The sequence below is a fragment of the Peromyscus leucopus genome, chromosome 5, assembly GCF_004664715.2.
Source record: "Peromyscus leucopus breed LL Stock chromosome 5, UCI_PerLeu_2.1, whole genome shotgun sequence".
In the NCBI taxonomy this organism is placed as follows: Eukaryota; Metazoa; Chordata; class Mammalia; order Rodentia; family Cricetidae; genus Peromyscus; species Peromyscus leucopus.
In genome coordinates, this window is record NC_051067.1 from 18902095 (window position 1) to 18920576 (window position 18482).

The 18482-nt window shown below is 41.5% G+C and overlaps 1 protein-coding gene across 1 annotated transcript in view; it reads left to right on the forward strand.

Annotated features, from left to right (window-relative positions):
- Dtnbp1 (dystrobrevin binding protein 1) overlaps positions 1-18482 on the forward strand; it is a 116171-nt gene that overhangs the window by 28400 nt on the left and 69289 nt on the right. The window contains exon 6 of the mRNA XM_028867718.2: positions 11776-11908. Coding sequence (XP_028723551.1) covers positions 11776-11908 — 133 coding nt within the window. The remainder of the gene's footprint in view (positions 1-11775; positions 11909-18482) is intronic.

The following is an 18482-nucleotide window of genomic DNA, read 5'->3' on the forward strand; positions in this document are numbered from 1 at the left end:
AGTTGAGCATGTATCTTTGTGGTATGATTGAGCATTCCTTGGGTATATGCCCAAGAGTGGTATGGCTAGGTCTTGAGGTAGATTGATTCCCAATTTTTTGAGAAACCGCCATACTGATTTCCACAGTGGTTGTACAAGTTTGCATTCCCGCCAACAGTGGAGGAGTGTTCCCTTTGCTCCACATCCTCTCCAACATTGACTGTCATTAGTGTTTTTGATCATAGCCATTCTGACAGGTGTAAGGTGGTATCTCAGAGTCATTTTGATTTGCATTTCTCTGATGACTAAGGATGTTGAGCATTTCTTTAAATGTCTTTCAGCCATTTGAGATTCTTCTTTTGAGAATTCTCTGTTTAGCTCTTTAGCCATTTTTTAATTGGACTGTTCAGTATTTTGATGTCTAGTTTCTTGAGTTCTTTATATACTTTGGAGATCAGTCCTCTGTCAGATGTGGGGTTGGTGAAGGTTTTTTCCCATTCTGTAGGCTGTCTTTTTGTCTTATTGACCGTGTCTTTTGCCCCACAAAAGCTTCTCAGTTTCAAGAGGTCCCATTTATTAATTGTTATGCTCAGTGTCTGTGCTGCTAGTGTTATTTTTAGGAAGTGATCTCCTGTGCCAATGCGTTCAAGACTACTTCCTACTTTCTTTTCTATCAAGTTTAGTGTGACTGGATTTATGTTGAGGTCTTTGGTCCACTTGGACTTGAGTTTTGTGCATGGTGACAGATATGAATCTATTTGTAATCTTTTACATATTGACATCCAGTTATGCCAGCACCATTTGTTGAAGATGCTTTCTTTATTCCATTGTATAGTTTTGGCTTCTTTGTCAAAACTGTGCCATTTTATTAAGGGACTTGAGCATTCAAAGATTTTGGCAGCCATAGGGCTTTGGGAACCAGTCCCCCAGGCATCCTGAGGGGTGACTCTGCCTGCTTGCTACAGTAGTTGCAGGATTAAATGAGATGACACATGTCAAATCACATGGCACACAAATCACATAGCACATGCCTGGCATGTACATCTCATGTGCTGTGGACAGTCTTTATTTCTAATCTGGAACAAGTCTGGGTGTCTGCCATGATGGTGTGGACATTCTACTAGCAGTTTATCTGAGCTTTGCAAATTTACAAAGTCGGTTTTCTGTAACAAAAGGTGGATACTATGTCGTTTAGATTGGACTACAAAACTATTACATTAAATGTTGAAGATGAGGGCCGGGGGCAGCTTGGTTGGTAGAGTGCAGAAATCATGGGTTTGACCCTCAGTATAGCATCCATCAACAGTGGTGGTACATACTATAATCCTAGCACTTGGGAGGGAAAGGCAAGAGGATCAGAAGTTCACAGTCGTCCTCTGCTCCATAGCACAGTCAAGACAAGCCTATGTTACATGAGACTCTTCTTTAAAAAGATTGATCCAAATATGACAGGATAAACAATGTCTTTGCATTGAAAAATGTTTGAAAGGATGAAACAGTTATTAAGTTAAAATAGCCACCATGCACTCTTATTAAAAAGAAAAAGCAACAACAACAACAAAACTAGGAAAGATGAGTTTGAAAGGACTGTGTCCCCATTGCTAGGCCTGGGGTTCATATCTGTAACTCCACTGTTTGGGAGGCTGAAGGAGGAGTGCCTTGAGTTGTAGGCGGCTGGGGCAAAGGGTTCATTTGACTTTCAGTTCAGTCTAGTGGAAAAAGTACTAGATATAGTGAGTTCTCTCGAATTTCCACTAGAGAGCAGTCTAATACTGTTCTTTCATAAAATTTCAACTGTCAAGGTCTTTGTGTTTTCTCTAGTACTTAATTTTGTGTGATCTGTTTTAGAAGATTGTTCCTTCATCTGGAAGAGAATATTCTACGAATTCTAGGATAAGTAGTAACCATATATTAAGTTTCTATGTTGCTTTTGTTAGGCTCTAGCCTGAGATATTACTGTGCTGCTTTCTCTGTATAGAGTGTGAAGACATCCAAGCAGGGAGTTTCATAACTCTGTTTTACAACCTAGATCATCTTATTCAAGTTACTTTCCAAGATTAGTACCATCACAAGGTACACTAACTCTCTCGACACCTTTTTAGTCTACTACAAGGATCTCATTTGTTTCGTAATGGCATTTGCAAGTTAATGCACCTTTTAAAGATTCCTTATTAACATATCGCCATTACCTTATTGCCTCAGTACATAAAAGTATGGCACAAGCATTTGAAGAGTCTCTATCTTTCAGTGCCTAGGCTCTATGACCGACCTGTGGGTATGCAGACAAGGAAGATATCTTTGTTCCGTGAGGCTAACTGTTTTGGCTAGAAAGAAACCCGTTCGATGTGAAATGATCTCAGCATGCTCTTTCGCTCTTCACGAATCATGGCTGTACTACAGAGTATATCTACTTGAAACAAATGGCACAAAGGAAGATGCCAGGCGGAATTGCTCTCCCTCTGGGATGATCTTCTCACCAAGGTCTGTGGAGCTCTTTCTTACACAGCTGTCAGGCATTCCCAAATGGCTTTCACGGTAAAATCCCCCTCTTCTCTACCAGTCACTTAAAGAAACATGCTGTTATACTGAGCAAAATAGTGATGCTTGAGTTCCTTACAGGGATGGGTTTGGGTCCATGGAGGCCTGCCAGTGTTTTATCTACATGTATTCTAAGTTAGTTATAACCTTATCTGTGCAACTAGTTTTGTAACAGAAATGAGCAGGTTGTATTAGGGTAGTTAAATGTCTACTAATTTAAAATAAGTATAGATAAGATAGACACTCTTCAAATGCTTGTGCCATACTTTTATGTACTGAGGCAAATATATATATATATATATATATATATATATATATATATATATATTTATTTATTTATTTCATGTATATACTTGTGATAATTCAAATATATTTTTCTTATTTTTTTATTAATAACTTCAAGTTTGTTAAGAGTTGAAATACAGAGTTAGGTATGGTGGCACCTGCTTATAATTCTAGCACTTGAGAGATAGAGGCAGAAGGATCAAGCATTCAAGATCATCCGAGACTGCATAGTAAATACAGAGCCAGGCTGGGCAGCACAAGACTCTGTCTCAGTAAACCAAACAAAATGAAGAGTTGAAATGGAGACTCCCTGTTGCTTTTTCTGTTTTAATTTAGGGTCATTTGGCCAAGTTTGATCATGTTCATAATGTTTCCTAAGTCCTCTGTTCATGTTTACGTTATTCTTACAAAATTTGGCATAAGTTCTTAATATTAGATGAACAAGAATCATAATTTTTCCTGATTATTTTACATTGTAGAATAATAGAATTACCAGAACTTTATTGAATTCATCAGACTTACTATATAGGTATTAGGCAATACAAAGACACAAGGGTACAGTATTACCCTTAGCCCAACCCTAATTGATTGCTGAGAGAGATATGCGCAAACAAGTAGTGTTGATGAGAATATTCCTGAAGCTCAGAAGTCTGTGGGGACAGGACAAAGTACCGCTGTAGTCTGGGGGCAGGGCTAGCATGGTACCCAGTGTGACATTCGTGGATATGAAGGAAGGAAGGAGAAATGGGCAATCACAAGTATCCCAGCCACAAGGAGGCAGGAGACACGGGCTCTTTTGATGGCCAGTGGGCCTGTTCTGTGGTCAAGTGGATATGTGGAGGGTGGTGGTAAGATGATAACAGTAGGTTGTAACCCTGTAAGCTAAGTTAAGAAGCTTAATTTTGGGTTGAGGATTTAGGTCAGTGGTAGAGAGTTTGCCTAGCAAGCACAAGGCCCTGGGTTCGGTCCTCAGCTCTGGGGGGCGGGGGGGGGGGGGGGGGGAGAAGAAGCTTAATTTCATGGTGAGAAGACTCAGGAGCCTTTGAAGCTTCTCAAAGGGGAGAACATAAATAAGGATTTGGTGGTAGTAAGAGTGACCATTGATGACCCCAGATCTTTAGTTTGCATTTTCTGTTTTGTTGCTTGTTGGTCTATTCAGAAGGTTATTCTTCTTATTTTATTTTATATGTGTGGGTATTTCTGCCTGCATGTATGTCTGTGCACCACACGTGTGCCTATTGCCCATGGAGGACAGAAGAGGGTGTCAGATCCCCTGGAATTGAAGTTACTGATGACCAGGTGGGTGCTGGGAACCAAACCTAGGTCATCTGTAGAGAGAACAGAAAGAAAGAAAAGAAAGTCTCCAGCCCAGATGTTCTTTTCTTATGAAGAGTTTGTTTTACCTTGTCCATGTCATTAACAAGTACAGCTTGAACCTAGAACAGAATTCTGTCCATGTAAGTTAATTGGCTTGCCCAAGGATCAACTCAGAAATACCTGAGCTCAGCTTGTAGTCTGCCAACAGCAATATAAGCTAAAAGGAGATTGCCATCTGTAATAGATAAAAATGGGAAAAAGGGAATGCTACTGATATTTGATCAGTTTATCCATAACATTCTTATCCATAGCTCTTATTTATATCATGATCATTACTGGCACCAGGGTTTTCTTTTGTTCTTTTTTTTTTTTTTTTTTTTGGTTAGATTTTGAGACAGTTTCATGTAGCCTAGGTTGATCTAGAATTCCCAAGCTAAGTTAAGAAGGTTAATTTTGGGTTGAGGATTTAGGTCATTTCCCATATGCTGGGATTACCGGCATGTGCTCATATGCCTGACAACATTTTTGGTGTTTTTGAGATAGAATCTTGCCAAACTAGCTCAAACTTGCTCTGAATTTGCCATATAGCCTACACTGGCCGTAGACTCTCAACATGTCCTGCGTCGGGCTCCCCAGGACTGGGTTTACTGGTGTGTACACCCAGCTAGCAAAGCAATAATGACATTTGATAAAATATAGCTAATCCTGCTGGACAGTGGTGGCACACGCCTTTAATCCCAGCACCTGGGGGTGGGGAGTGGGGGGTGAGGGGACAGAGGCTGATGGATCTCTGTGAGGTCAAGGACAGCCTAGTCTACGGAGCAAGTTCAGGACAGGCTGCAAAACTATACAGAGAAACTCTGTCTCAAAAAAAAAATTTTTTTTTTAGCTAATCCCTTCTACATTTTTTCTCTACATTTTAATATTTACTTACGCCCAAGTGCTGAGTACTTGTGTTCATATCATCCTTGTGGCGTCTTTGACAACGTGTGTATTTAGTCCTCCACAGTTGTGTTGTCACACTGAAGCTTACAAACAACAGCAGAGCTGGATTTTTATCTTGCATTTCAGTGTCCTGTCTGAACTAGGGCATGAGAGCAAAATCACTTAGCGTTAGCTGGATGGCATGTTAAATGTAGTTTAGTTCTTATTACCAGTCAGGTGAGATCTCCTTAGTACTAGCTCTGCTGCTCTTTGTATGCTTTATGAACCTTTCAGACTAGTTACAAAAGAATGAGACACAGAGTGCTTCTTTGGTGCTCACTGTACCAGGTCCCAGGCTGAGTCTCCTCATTTTTTCTGTTTAATAAAATAACAACTAGCATGAATAAACTATTTTTTTCCCATCCGAAGTAGCTAACACCAAGAGCCAGAATTATAGGCAGAGTTTTCCTGTGCTGGCAGCCTCTCTCAAAAAATCATTCAGAGTCTTAATTATAAATGCTCAACCAATAGCTCAGGCTTGTTACTAGCTAACTCTTATATTTATGTTAACCTGTATTTCTTATCTGTGCTTTACCACGTGGCTTGGTACCTTTTGTCAGCACGGCATGCCCATCTTGTTTCTCTCTGCATCTGCTGGCAACTCTGGAAATTCTGCCCTCCTTCTTCCCAGCATTCTCTCTGGGTCAGGCTGCCTCACCCAGTCTCTTTGTGCCCAGCTATTGGCCAATCAGCTTCATCACATTGGTTGAGGTGGAGCTCCCACTAATGGGATAAGAAAGAGTCACCACTAGTGTTTGACTAAAACTAAGGAGCTTCCTATCCTGGTGTGTGCTTGCTAGCCTAGATTAGGTCATGGCACACCCTTTTTACAAAAAGAAATGGCCATGCATGGTTACTTTCACTTGTGTGTTTCTTTGTGTGACACCAAGATTATTCTTTTATAGTAGTAGTGGAAATTATGATTTGTAGCTGGAGTTTTCTCTCTGGGTCCCGCCAAGCCCCGACAGTCCAACAGCCCACTTAATAAAGTAAACACACAGACACTTATATTATTTACAAACTGTATGGCCATAGCAGGCTTCTTGGTATCTGTTCTTACATCTTAAATTAACCCATTTCTATTAGTCTATAAGTTGCCAGTGGCTGGTGGCTTACCGGTATCTTAACATGTTGCTTCTCTTCACAGCGGCTGGCAGTGTCTCCCTGCCTCAACCTCCACTTCCCAGAATCCTCTTCTCTGCTTGTCCTGCCTATACTTCCTGCCTGGTTACTGGCCAATCATCATTTTATTTATACAGAGCGATATCCACAGCACTTCCCCTTTTCTTTTTTTTTTTTTTTAAAAAAAGGAAGGTTTTAACTTTCATATAGTGAAATTACATATGACAAAACAGTTATCTAGCAAGAATTACAGTTACAATATTTAGTCTATTTGTATTTGGAAAAATTAAAGAAGATAGCCTATCTTATATTTGTGAGTCTAAGGTTTCATATCTAATTTATCTTTTATCATAACTACAGAAAATTATAACTAGTCTTCAACTACATCAAAGACCTCAGAAGGATATAATATTACCTGAGAAATGGGAGAAGGATGCAAGCAACTTTCAGGAGTCTTGCAGGGTAGACAGAGACAGCTGGCAGCCTAGACAGTCATCTAAAGTTCTCTTATAAAGTTGGGGCATCTGTCTTCAGCCCACAGGGCTAGAGTCTCTCAGTCATTTTTTTTTTTTAGTGTCCTGTAGAATGTCTGGCAGTTTCCTCTGCGAAGCAGGAACCTGAAGGATCATTTTGCCAAGTAAAGTTCAGTGGTTACCTTCTTATGGGTCCTGAATGTCCAGTCGATCAAGCAGTCCAGGCAAGAACAGTTTCTTGCCCAAATGGATATTTTTGCCAAGAAGAAGATAAACTCCATACAGAGTGTCTTCAATGCCCATCCTCCTCTCTGAAGTAAATCTGGTGCTGCCAGGAGCAGACTTGTCTCACTGTCCAGAAATAAATATACAGTATAACAAAATTAAATTTAAACTTGTATCAGTAAACTAAACTGTACCAAATGTAAAACATTTTAAACAAGTTGTTGTTCTTTAAAAGTAGGTTCATTAATCTACCCTTTTATCCTATCATATCTATATCCTATCTCCTTCTTTAGAAAGAGATTGCATTTATAATCAACCTGTTTTAAATAAAAATATTGGTTTTTCTCTGTCCCACACCAGAGGGCTCTTCTGATGTGGGACACAAGAATCTCTTAACCTTTTCTGTTAGCAATATGCCTGGGGTTAGAGCAGGAGTGAGCCAATTCTATCTCCAAAGCCAGCTTGGTATATTTGGGAATTTGGGTGTAACTTCTCTTACTACTTCCTGATGGAGGGGGGGCGCTGTATCTTATGGGGACACAAAGAAAATTTTAGGCTTATGGGGTAGTCCATGAGACTGTTTTGTCTGAGCCAGTTGCCTTGAAACGGTTTTGGATGTTGGATCATCTGGGCCTTGATGTCATCGGAGACCTTTCAGGGGGTCTTGGCTGGTCAAACTTGATGTATCTTAATCTGGAACAAATCCATAGCTTCTGGCTTTCTGTGGAAACAAAAGCAGAGCCTCCTTTCCAAAGCAACATATCCTTACATCCAAATTTTGAAGTCAAGGTACCTTTAAAATAAACATTTTGGCATAACTCAACAGCTTTTACAATCAAATGTTTTTCTTCAGTTACGAATGTCAACGAGAACCTAATCCAGATTCTCTGTGTGATAGCCATCTTTACGTGGCTTATTTTTTATATTACCTTGAACCTATTGCTTTAAACTGCAGCATTCTAAGACTGAAACGGTGCTGTGGCTGTTGGCTCCACCCACTTCAGCTTCCTAACATGGCTTTAGTACGTTTTCAGTGTCTCCCTGCCTCAGTCTCCACTTCCCAGAATCCTCTTCTCTGCTTGTCCCGCCTATACTTCCTGCCTGGCTACTGGCCAATCAGCATTTTATTTATACAGAGTGATATCCACAGCAATGATTAATACAACATTTTGCCTTTTCCCTTCATACACCATTTGTAACTTTAAAAAAATCAAAGCTATAATTATTCATTAATTAGACTTTAGGTTTTTCAAGCTTATTTTGGGTGGCTTTATATTGCCCTTGACAGAGTCAAACCATTATGAACAGTGTCAACTTTTCTCAAAGTTTTTGTGGTCTCTCGGGAAACAGCGGCATGCAGAAAGGCAGAACTGCTGCTAGCTGGCCTTTTATCCCAGCACGTGGGAGGCAGAAGCAGGGGGATCGCTGGTTGTTCAAGGCCAGCCTGGTCTATAGAGCAAGTGTCAAGACAGTCAGGGTGACACAGAGAAACCTCGTCTCAAAAAAACAAATAAAGAAAAAAAGAAGGAAGGCAGGCAGGCAGGTAGGCGGCAGCAGGATCCAAAGTCCCTGAGGAGAACTGCAAAGCTCTTTGTCTTCACATTTGCTAGTTGTAGCAAAATTTGTTTTCTACTAACGTCCATAAGCCTTTGGCCCTGCCAAATAGAAAAGGATTTTGTTTTATAAGCTTAGATGTTTAGAAGAGACAAATTTTAGGATATTGGAAAATGTGATTGCTTCTAGTTTAATAGATCCTTGCCTTAAAGATCAGTTTAAAACCTGCGAAAATTTGCATCTTAACCTAAATTTGCAAATTGAAATTTGAGGAATTTACCTCTAACCTAGATGCTCTGAAAGGTAGTTTAGAAAGTCTATGAAAATCTAGCAGATGAATGGAGGAATATGTTGTGCTTACATAGTGAGTCTGAGTTGTCAGATTGTACAACTGGCTCTGCTCTGCTTCTGGAACGTTTCCAGTGTTCCTCAGAGAACATTTTGGCGTAAGTTTGAAGTGTTCCCCATAGGTTCATGTGTTTGAACATTTGGTTTCCAGTTTGGCACTGTTTTGGGAGGTTATGGAATCTTGGAGACATGGCACATAGGTTGTGACCCAGTCCACTGGGAGTGGCCTTTAAGGGTTGCTCTTCTCCCTGGTCTCCTGAGGTGTGAGCTGCCACAAGCTCGTACCTTTGCATGTGGCACTGACCCAGCTTCTTAAATAGGGAGCCTCTCCTCCCCATCTTCTTTCGAGAGGTTTGCTGTGACTGAATCAATTCCTTTCATCATAAGCCTCCATCCTGAGGGGAAGCTGGTGAAGACACAGATTGTATTAAAGGTCTCTGAAATAGCCCATCCCGCAGGGAAAGTTCTTTAAGCTCAAAGGCTTCATGAACTTCCTTCCTAAAACTGACAGCTATGTTAGACCTTTCCCTCTCCAAGTGTGTCTAAGCAGTAAGGCCCGGTGAGTGACATGCTCAGATCAGCCGTTCCCTTAGAAGAGATGGAGCCCAGCTGAGCTGCCTACAACAACCGGACAAGCTGTCTGAAAAAGATGCTTTCTAATCTGTTGCTGCCTTTAAACCGCTATGTGCCCAGGGTTCCAGCTTTTGTGGGCTCCAACCCGTGCTGGGATGGGCTTTGATGACATAGCCATCTTTGATACATTTCTGCTCCCATACTCCTATGAGTAACCCTAATAAGACATTGGTTTCCTTTGGGGGGGCGGGGGGAGTAGACATTTGTTCATGTCTGCCCAGGAACAGTGTGGCACAGCAGCATTGAAAAAACAACTCAGTCATTTAAAATGAATAATTTTGTTGACCTGTAATAGTCAGAATGTAAACAGGATCAATTCATTTAATAAATCTAAGTGGCACTAACATTTCCATTTTTTCCCTCACAAACTCATATTACTATAAATTATACTCCAGGCTGTGTTCTTAGACTTAATATCTCTTGAAAAAAAGGGTTACTCATGCCCTTACTGAGGTGTCCCTCACAGAACTTTCCTCCCACCTTCACCTGTATTAGATACTGCTTGCTCCCTTGGTCCTCCTCATGCCTCACCCTCTCAGGCCACTGCTTCCTTCTGCTGTGATCTCCTTGAGCATAAGGACTGTCTTTCATACTGTGTCCTTGGGAATTGCATATGCAAGTAATGGTCAGTAAGTGGTTATGAGGCTGTTTGAGTTCTAAAAATATTTGACTTAAAACCTTTCTGTTGTCAGAAAACATGCAGTCCTCCTGCCTATATCTGTGACGTGAGGTAATTGGCTTTCTTTCAACTGATCAATTGTAGTGTGAGTGACTCAGTTTGGGACCACACCTCAGTTTCTCTGCCTTTGGGTGGAACTTGGAATTAGTTTTTCAAGACTCGGGTCTTGAATAGTTTTCAAAGGGATAGTAATACTTTTGTTTTTATAGTGTATGTATATGTATGTATATATGTGTTTCGCATGTATGTGTGTTTTGCACCTGCTGTTTTGCCTGTATGTGTCCTGTGCCATGTGTATTCAGCACAGAGGATACAGAAGAAGGTATTAGATCCCCTAGGATTGGAGCTACATATGATTGTGAGCTGCCATGCAGATGCTGGGAATTGAACCTGGGCTCTCTAGAGTAACCAGTGCTCTTAATCTCTGAGCCATCTCTTTAGCGTCTGGTCTTCAATATTGTGAGTGAAGGATTTGACTAAATACTATCCTTGCTCTAGTAAAGTAGAGAGTTTTGTGATCTGCAGACAGACTAGTGAAAGGCTAGTTAACTAGCAAGAGCTGAGTGCCCTCCCCTGACAACCATTGACTGACTCAGTAACCCCAGCTAACTAAATATTTGTAGTATTTTTTCAAGTAGAGGTTTATGTCTGTGGTATGCCAGAGACCAAACAGATCTTTAAATGACTTGGAGTTATAAATACTAAATGACGGTGGCATGATGTGTGCTATTTATATTTGCTATCTTATTATTATGTAAAAACTGATTCATTTGCGGGTGTAGTACCACACACCTTTAATACCAGTGCTCAGGAGGCAGAGGCAGGCAGGGATCTCTGTGAGTTTGAGGCTAGCCTGGTCTACATAGTGAGTTCCAAGATAGCCAGAACAACACAGTGTGACCCTGTTTCAAAAAAACAAAAAACCTGGTTCATTTGTGGTATACATGGGTCGTTGGAGATAACATCAGATTAATTGGAATACTCCATATTCATCATTGTAGTGATAAATATTTAAGGTATTTTGAACATGTATGTCCTGAAAAATGTTTGAAATATCTTGTTAATTAAAGTGGGCTTTAATGTTAGTCAGTGCGCTTAATTTTGTCTAAATAAAGTTTAATAAGAAATAACATAGGTGGGCAGTGGTGGCGCATGCCTTTAATCCCAGCACTCGGGAGGCAGAGGCAGGCGGATCTCTGTGAGTTCGAGGCCAGCCTGGGCTACCAAGTGAGTTCCAGGAAAGGCGCAAAGCTACACAGTGAAACCCTGTCTCGAAAAACCAAAAAAAAAAAAAAAAAAAAAAAAAAAAGAAAAGAAATAACATGAAAATATAAAGCAATCTCGATAGCTTAAATTTTAAAAACATATGCTGTTCATTTTATTTTATTTTTAATTATGTCTGTGTGTGGTGTGTATACATATTAGTGGAGGTATGCCCATGGAGGACAGAAGAGGAAGTTAGATCCCTTGGAGTTGGAGTTACAGGCAATTGCAAGCAATGTGTGTGCTGGATCCTCTGGGAGAACTGCGTGTGCTCTTAACTCCCAAGCCGCTCTCCAACAACAACTGAAACAGTTTGTCTTGTTGGCCAGTGATTTGGACTTGACTGTTGTTTCTTTTTATGTTGTATACTTCCAGCTCATTTAGAGACGAGTTTCGAAGAGGTAGAAAACCACCTGCTGCATCTGGAGGATTTATGTGGGCAGTGTGAGTTAGAAAGACACAAACACGCACAGTCCCAGCACCTGGAGAGTTACAAGAAAAGTAAGAGGTGAGTTAGAAACTTGGGCCACAACAGTGTAATCTCCAAGTGTTCCATGGTGATTTACATGCTAGTCTTTTAAAAAAGCATTGCACTATTGCATTTTGTGTGTGTGTGTGTGTGTGTGTGTGTGTGTGTGTGTGTGTGTAAGTCCCAGGTTAGTGTGTGTGTGTGTGTGTGTGTGTGTGTGTGTGTGTGTGTGTGTGTGTGTGTGTGTAAGTCCCAGGACAACTTGTGAGAATTGGCTCTCTCTCCTTCTGTCACCTGGGTCCTAGGGAATCGAGCTCAGATTATCAGGCAAATGCTTTTCCCCATCAAGCCATCTTCCCTCCCCCTTGGTATTCTTCACATGTTCGGACTGGTAGAGATAAAGGTTTCAGTCTGTAAAGTTCATTAATAAGCCTTCCAACATTTGCTTGTTTAATTGTTAATCCCGATATGTTGCCATTTAGTGATATTTGCCAGAAGCTAGGGGTAGGATAAAGCATGAATGCTCTACTCTGAAGGGAGAAAGGGGCAAAGGGCAAAATTGCCCACAGATTTGGTTCTGGCCTGCTGTGCTCCAGTGGCAGGAGACTGAGCAGCTTTCTTTTTTCTCTTATCCCTTTAATAGTACAATCAGAGTGGAGGGAACCTGAGCCCAGGCTTCGGAGAAGGGCAGGGTAGGTTCGACACTCAACTTTGTCACATACTAGATGCAGGACTGCATAGTAATCTCTTAGCCTCAATGACACTGGTTTTTAGTGAGGATGATAATACATCCTCTTCACAACTCTGATTGGTAGTTAAGAAAAACATCTAGCATGGGGAAGTGGTGGGTTATCACACTGCTATTAAAGTTCCCTTGAGTGTTGAGGGTGGCTGAAGTTCCCTGTCCATCCACATGTCTGTATGGATGTGTCTTAAGTGTTGGTCAGCCTTAAGAGTTCAGTATTCAGATTCCTGGACTGCCCCAACTTCACCACAGTGGTGTTGCTTACAGTCAGCTTCGCAGGTGCTGATGTGCATGTTTGAAGGACTGCTGAACAGGATGTACAGGCCCTACATGAAAAAGAGCTCTGGGGAGCTGTGTGTCATGCTGTTCACATACAGCATGCATGTGATTCCTTGTGGAAGTGGTTTTTATAAATTTCATTTGGCCTTGCAAGGTCATCAGAGTGTGTATGACAGCAGTGAGAATGTTATCTCGCTCATCAGGATTATTTTAGCATTGTATTAGTAAAGTGCTGGAATAATATCTGGCATGTGGTAAGCATTCTGATGGTGTTAGCCGGCACTGGCTTACAGCGTACAGGTAATTTTTTTTTTTTTTTTTGTCAACTTGACATGAGCTAGGGTCATCTCAGAAAAGGGAACCTCAGTTGGGAGAATATGTCCGTTAGACTGGCCTGTGGACAAGTTTGGTTCATCATCTTCCTGATTAATGAGTGCTAGTTGGTGCCACCTCTGGGCAAGTGGTCCTAGGGTATATGAGAAAGCAGGCTGAGCAAGGCATAGGGGAATAAGCCAGTAAGCAGTGCTCCTCCATGACCTCTGCTTCAGTTCCTGCCCTAACTTCCCTTCCTGATGGATTACAAGCTGAGATAAACTTTTTTTTTTTAAGATTTATTTATTATGTATACAGAAGAGGGTGCCAGATCTCATTCCAGATGGTTGTGAGCCACCATGTAGGTACTGGGAATTGAATTTAGGACCTCTGGAAGAGCAGTCAGTGCTCTTAACCTCTGAGCCATCTCTCCAGCCCCTGAGATAAACTCTTTCCTCCCCAACTTGCGCCTTGCCTGGGACTCACTTGGTAGTCCAGGCTGGCCTCGAACTCACAGAGATCTGCCTGCCTCTGCTTCCCGAGTGCTGGGATTAAAGACGTGTGCCACTACCACCCGGCTTTGTTTTATTTTTTAGTTTAACTTTTTATTGATTCTTTGTGGATTTCATATCATGTATCACGATCTCATTCATCTCCCTCTCTTCATATCTGCCCTCTACCCTTGCAAATCCGCCCCCCAAGATAAAATAAAATAAAATTTAAAAGAAAAGACAGAAAGAAAGAAAAAAATCTTAGCATGGAAGCTGTAGTGTGGCCCAGTGAGTCACATAGTTGTTGTGTTTGTTTTTTTTGCTCTTTGGGGGGCCCACCACCCAGCTCCCAAACAAATCACACATGTAGGCTTATTCTTAATTATGAATGCTCTGCCTTAGGTTGGCTTGTTTCTGGCCAGCTTTCCTTAGTTTTTGCCCCTGGGCTTTTCCCGTTCTCTTACTTCTGTAAATCTTACTCTTACTCTGTGGCTTGCTGTGTAGCTGGGTGGCTGGCCGGGCCCTGGAGTCCTCCTCCTTCTCTGGCTGCTTCTTCCTTCTCCTCCCAGATTTCTTCTGTATATTCTCTCTGCCAGCCTAGCCTTTCTCCTGCCTTGCTATTGGCCGTTCAGTTCTTTATTACACCATCAGATGTTTTAGAAAGGCAAAGGAGCACAGCTTTACAGAACTAAACAAATGCATCATAAACAAAAATAACACACTTGAAAATAATATTCTACAACACAGTATACCCTTTAGTCCATACATCTTTTTTTAAAAAAAATAACATATTTTTATTGATTATTTGGAAATTTCACATCATGCACCCTGATCACATTTTCTTCCCAGTTCTCCCAGGTCCACTCCCTACCCTTGTGACCTCCCCCAAAACAAAAGAGGAAAAAAAACCAAAATACCAAATCCAATTTGTGTTGCCCATATACTTGCTGGATCATGATCAAACTCCCAGTGGGCAGCCCCTTAAAGAAAACCAGCCCTTCCCCATCCCCACCAGATTCCATCAACTGTGAAGAGCTACACTTCAGCATCCCTATGACAATTTTTTTTTTTTTTTTTTTTTTTTTTGAGACAGGGTTTCTCTGTGTAGCTTTGCACCTTTCCTGGAACTCACTTGGTAGCCCAGGCTGGCCTCGAACTCACAGAGATCCGCCTGCCTCTGCCTCCCAAGTGCTGGGATTAAAGGCGTGCGCCACCACTGCCCGGCGACAATTTTTTTTTTAATGCCGAATGCCGTTTATTGAAGGAGGGAGGAGGTCTTAAATACAGGCTTACAGCACAATTAGTCCATACATCTTTACTTGCAAATGTTCATTGCAATGAGTCATTGGTCTGGCTCGAGGCTTCTGGTTTCTGCTGCACCATTGACACTGGGCTCTCACTGGGCTCCTCTTGGACATCCTTTTGTTGCTCTGTGTCAGGGAGATCTTGAAGCTTTGGGTCAGCAGAACCAGCCCCTTTATGTGCTCCAACAGATCATAGATGGGGTAGATATTGGGTTGGTTCAACTCAGAGCCCTGGTACTGGCCTGGGTGGTTCCTAGATTGATCAGACCGCCAGCTCTCCCTCATCCTCACCACCAGGGTGATTTTTCCAGTCCCACCCCTGTTAGCTCACCCTGTGCAGTAAGCAGCAAGGGCTGGGCCAGGTCTCCTGCTCTCACGCCCTCAGGCCAGCTCACTCATACCTATACCACCAATGTCAGCTCTACCGTGTTTCCCACGCAAGGTGGAGGGGCTCCTGTCTTGAGTGCTGCAGCCGGGAAGAGGCAGGACCAGCACTCTCATTCTCATGATCTCAGGGCCAGTTCTCCCACCTGCCACAGGCGCCAAGTGGGGGTGCTTCTCTCCCTCACCCATGCCACAGCATGGCCGATGAAGGGCAGTGCCAGATCTCTCATGCAGAATGGTTCACCTGCCGACCACCTCCCAACAGGGTCAGCTCTACTGTGCTGCCCAGGCAGGGTACAGGGCCTGCTTTCCCGAGTGCTGCAGCTTTAAGGGGCAGGGCCACTCTTGCCTGCTATAGGTGGTGAGGGGGGAGGGGGGAGGGCATCTTTCTGTCTTCCTCTCCACCTTGAGGCAGATGAAGGGATGGGGCCAGCTCTCCCACTCTCAGGCCTTCAGGGCTGGCTCATCCACACCCCTACCAACAGGATCAGCTCTACTGTGCTGCCCAGTGGTCATTGTGTTTTATCCCACCAATAGAAACCCTAATGAAGACACAATATAAGGTGTGTGACTGTAAATATATCAGTATTCCATGTTTCGTTATTACCACTATGTTTTTAGCTGCTTGGATACAAGAATTATATGAATATTAATAATTTTTTCCATCAGTACAGGTTGAAATTTGACTGTTGACATTTGAAAAAAAAAAAATGAGACCCTTTCAGTCTTGAACAAGTTAAAGGATTAGATAGAAAAGGAAGTCTGCTACCTGGAGCTGTGAAGTTTGACTCATCATGCTCTTTACCAGTGACCTAGATAACTTTTACTTAATACGTTATGATTTATGCCATGAAATGGAAGTGTGGAAAAGTCTAATGTACTGAGTAATTCTTAATGTCTTCCATGGTGTTGAAATGGCAGAGTATGTCTCTTTAGAGATAGAGTTTAGTAAAAAAACCTACGACTCCTTCCTAGTTTGTTAATTCCTGTGTCCTTGGGCACCAGGCATTTACTTTGGACTTTGATCTTGTGTAAAATTTTGCTTAGTCTAGAATCTTCTTGACTAATATTTTAAAGACTTCTGAAAATAACATTGTTAATAAATTTAGATATGATAGATTTTTAATAATACTGATTATTCTATAATGTGAAAGAAAGATGGTGTGTGCTGGGTGGTGGTGGCCCATGCCCTTAATCCCATAATTCAGTGGATCTCATGAGTTTGAGGCCAGCCTAGTCTACAGAGCAAGTTCCAGGACAGCCAGGGATATACAGAGAAACCCTGTCTCAGAAAGAGAGAAAGGGGGAGAGAGAGAGAGATAGAAACATACAGAGACAGAGAAAGAAAAGAAAAAACAAAGAGATGGTGTCTGTGCTGATTGAAAACACCAGTTCATAATCAGTAGTTTGAAATGTACAGGCAAACATTTCATAGACTCTGACTAAATTTAAAAATTTTGTTTCTCAAGGAAAGCATAAAATTGATATGGAGTGTCATGACAGTTTTTAAGCCTAAGAATTTGGGTGAGACGTTTAAAGGGTGAGAAATTTAAATTAACCAAGACTTTGGTTAATCTTTTAAAGACTTCATCTGAAAAAAAAATGTAGATGTAGATATTTGTTAATACTCAAGACATACAATATTGAGAAATGTCAAAGCATTTTATACCAGTGTAGTAAAGAACTTGATTTATTATTTAAATTGAAGTCCCTTTTTTTGAGACAAAGTTTCTCTGCGTAGTCCACTTTGTAGACCAGACTGGCCACGAACTTACTGCAATCCACCTGCCTCTGCCTCCCGAGTGCTGGGATTAAAGTCACGCGCCATCACCACCTGCTGAAGTCATATTTTGATTCTGAAGTGGTAACTACGGATTTATTTCAGAGTTATAACAGAAATGCAGTTGGGTCAGGTTCTGTGATACATAGTGGGACTCAGGAGGCAGAGGCAAGAAGATTGGAAGCTCGAGGCCAACTGTCTCAAAAAGATAAATAAAATACAATGTGAGTTATTGGGAATGTCTCTAGACACCTAATCTTGGTTTCCTTCTCCTCTTTTTTACCTGTTTGACTTTTGCAAATCATCAGTATTCTTAGCTGTAAAATAGAGGTGATGAGAGTATCTGACAGGGTTATTGAAGAAAAGAGACAGTTGTGTTTTTGTTTCCAAAGAGCCAAGTAAGGGCAAGCCTGCTTAACTTACACAATCTCTGGAAATTCTGAATTCTAGTTACCTTGCATCTTTAAATGTTAGCAGTAGAAATCCTGTGAGACAGCGTTTTATCTGCTTATAAACGTAGCCTTTCTGAAACGTGCAGGTGAACATCTCTTTGAAAAGAAACTTTTTAGAAGCAAATCAGCCTGATTATTTATATGACTGGTTAATAATGTGTTACACTGTAAATAATCTTGGTACAACAAAGACAGAATTGAACGATTTTATTCAGACAGATGTAATCGGATGGTTCTCTTCTGCCTGCCAATTCCCAAATAACCACACAGATGCTTATATTATTTATAAATGCTTGGCTGGTAGCTCAAGCTTACAACTTAAATTAAACCATTTCTATTAATCTATGTTTTGCCACGTGTCTCATGGCTTTACCTATGTTTTAACACATCTTGCTCCTCTAGAGGCTGGCTGGTGTTTCCTGACTCCACCCTTCTTCACAGAATTCTCCTAGTCTGGCTCTCTTGCTTAGTCTTTTCCTGCCCAGCCATTAGCCAATCAGCTTTATTATTAACAATGAGCATAATCCATATCAGACAAATATAGACTATATTTATGGAAAACACATGAAAGTTTTAAGGAAGTTAAATGCTAGAGTTCAAAAGAGGAAACAACAGATAACATCAGTATTCTAGAAGTGCAAGAATACAATGATGATTGATCCCAGAACAGTCTGACATGGGTGAGACTGAGTGCCTCTAAGGAGAACTCAGACATGAAGCGTGCTGCTGTGGACCTCGGAACTCTGGAAAGGCTCAGGGACCGAAGCACCAGTACCTTGAGAGGAGAAGAGAGCTGAGAGCTGGAATTTTGGGGGAAAGGACATATGTGGAGAAGTTTGATCCTTGCTTAAGTTTGCAGGGTCCAA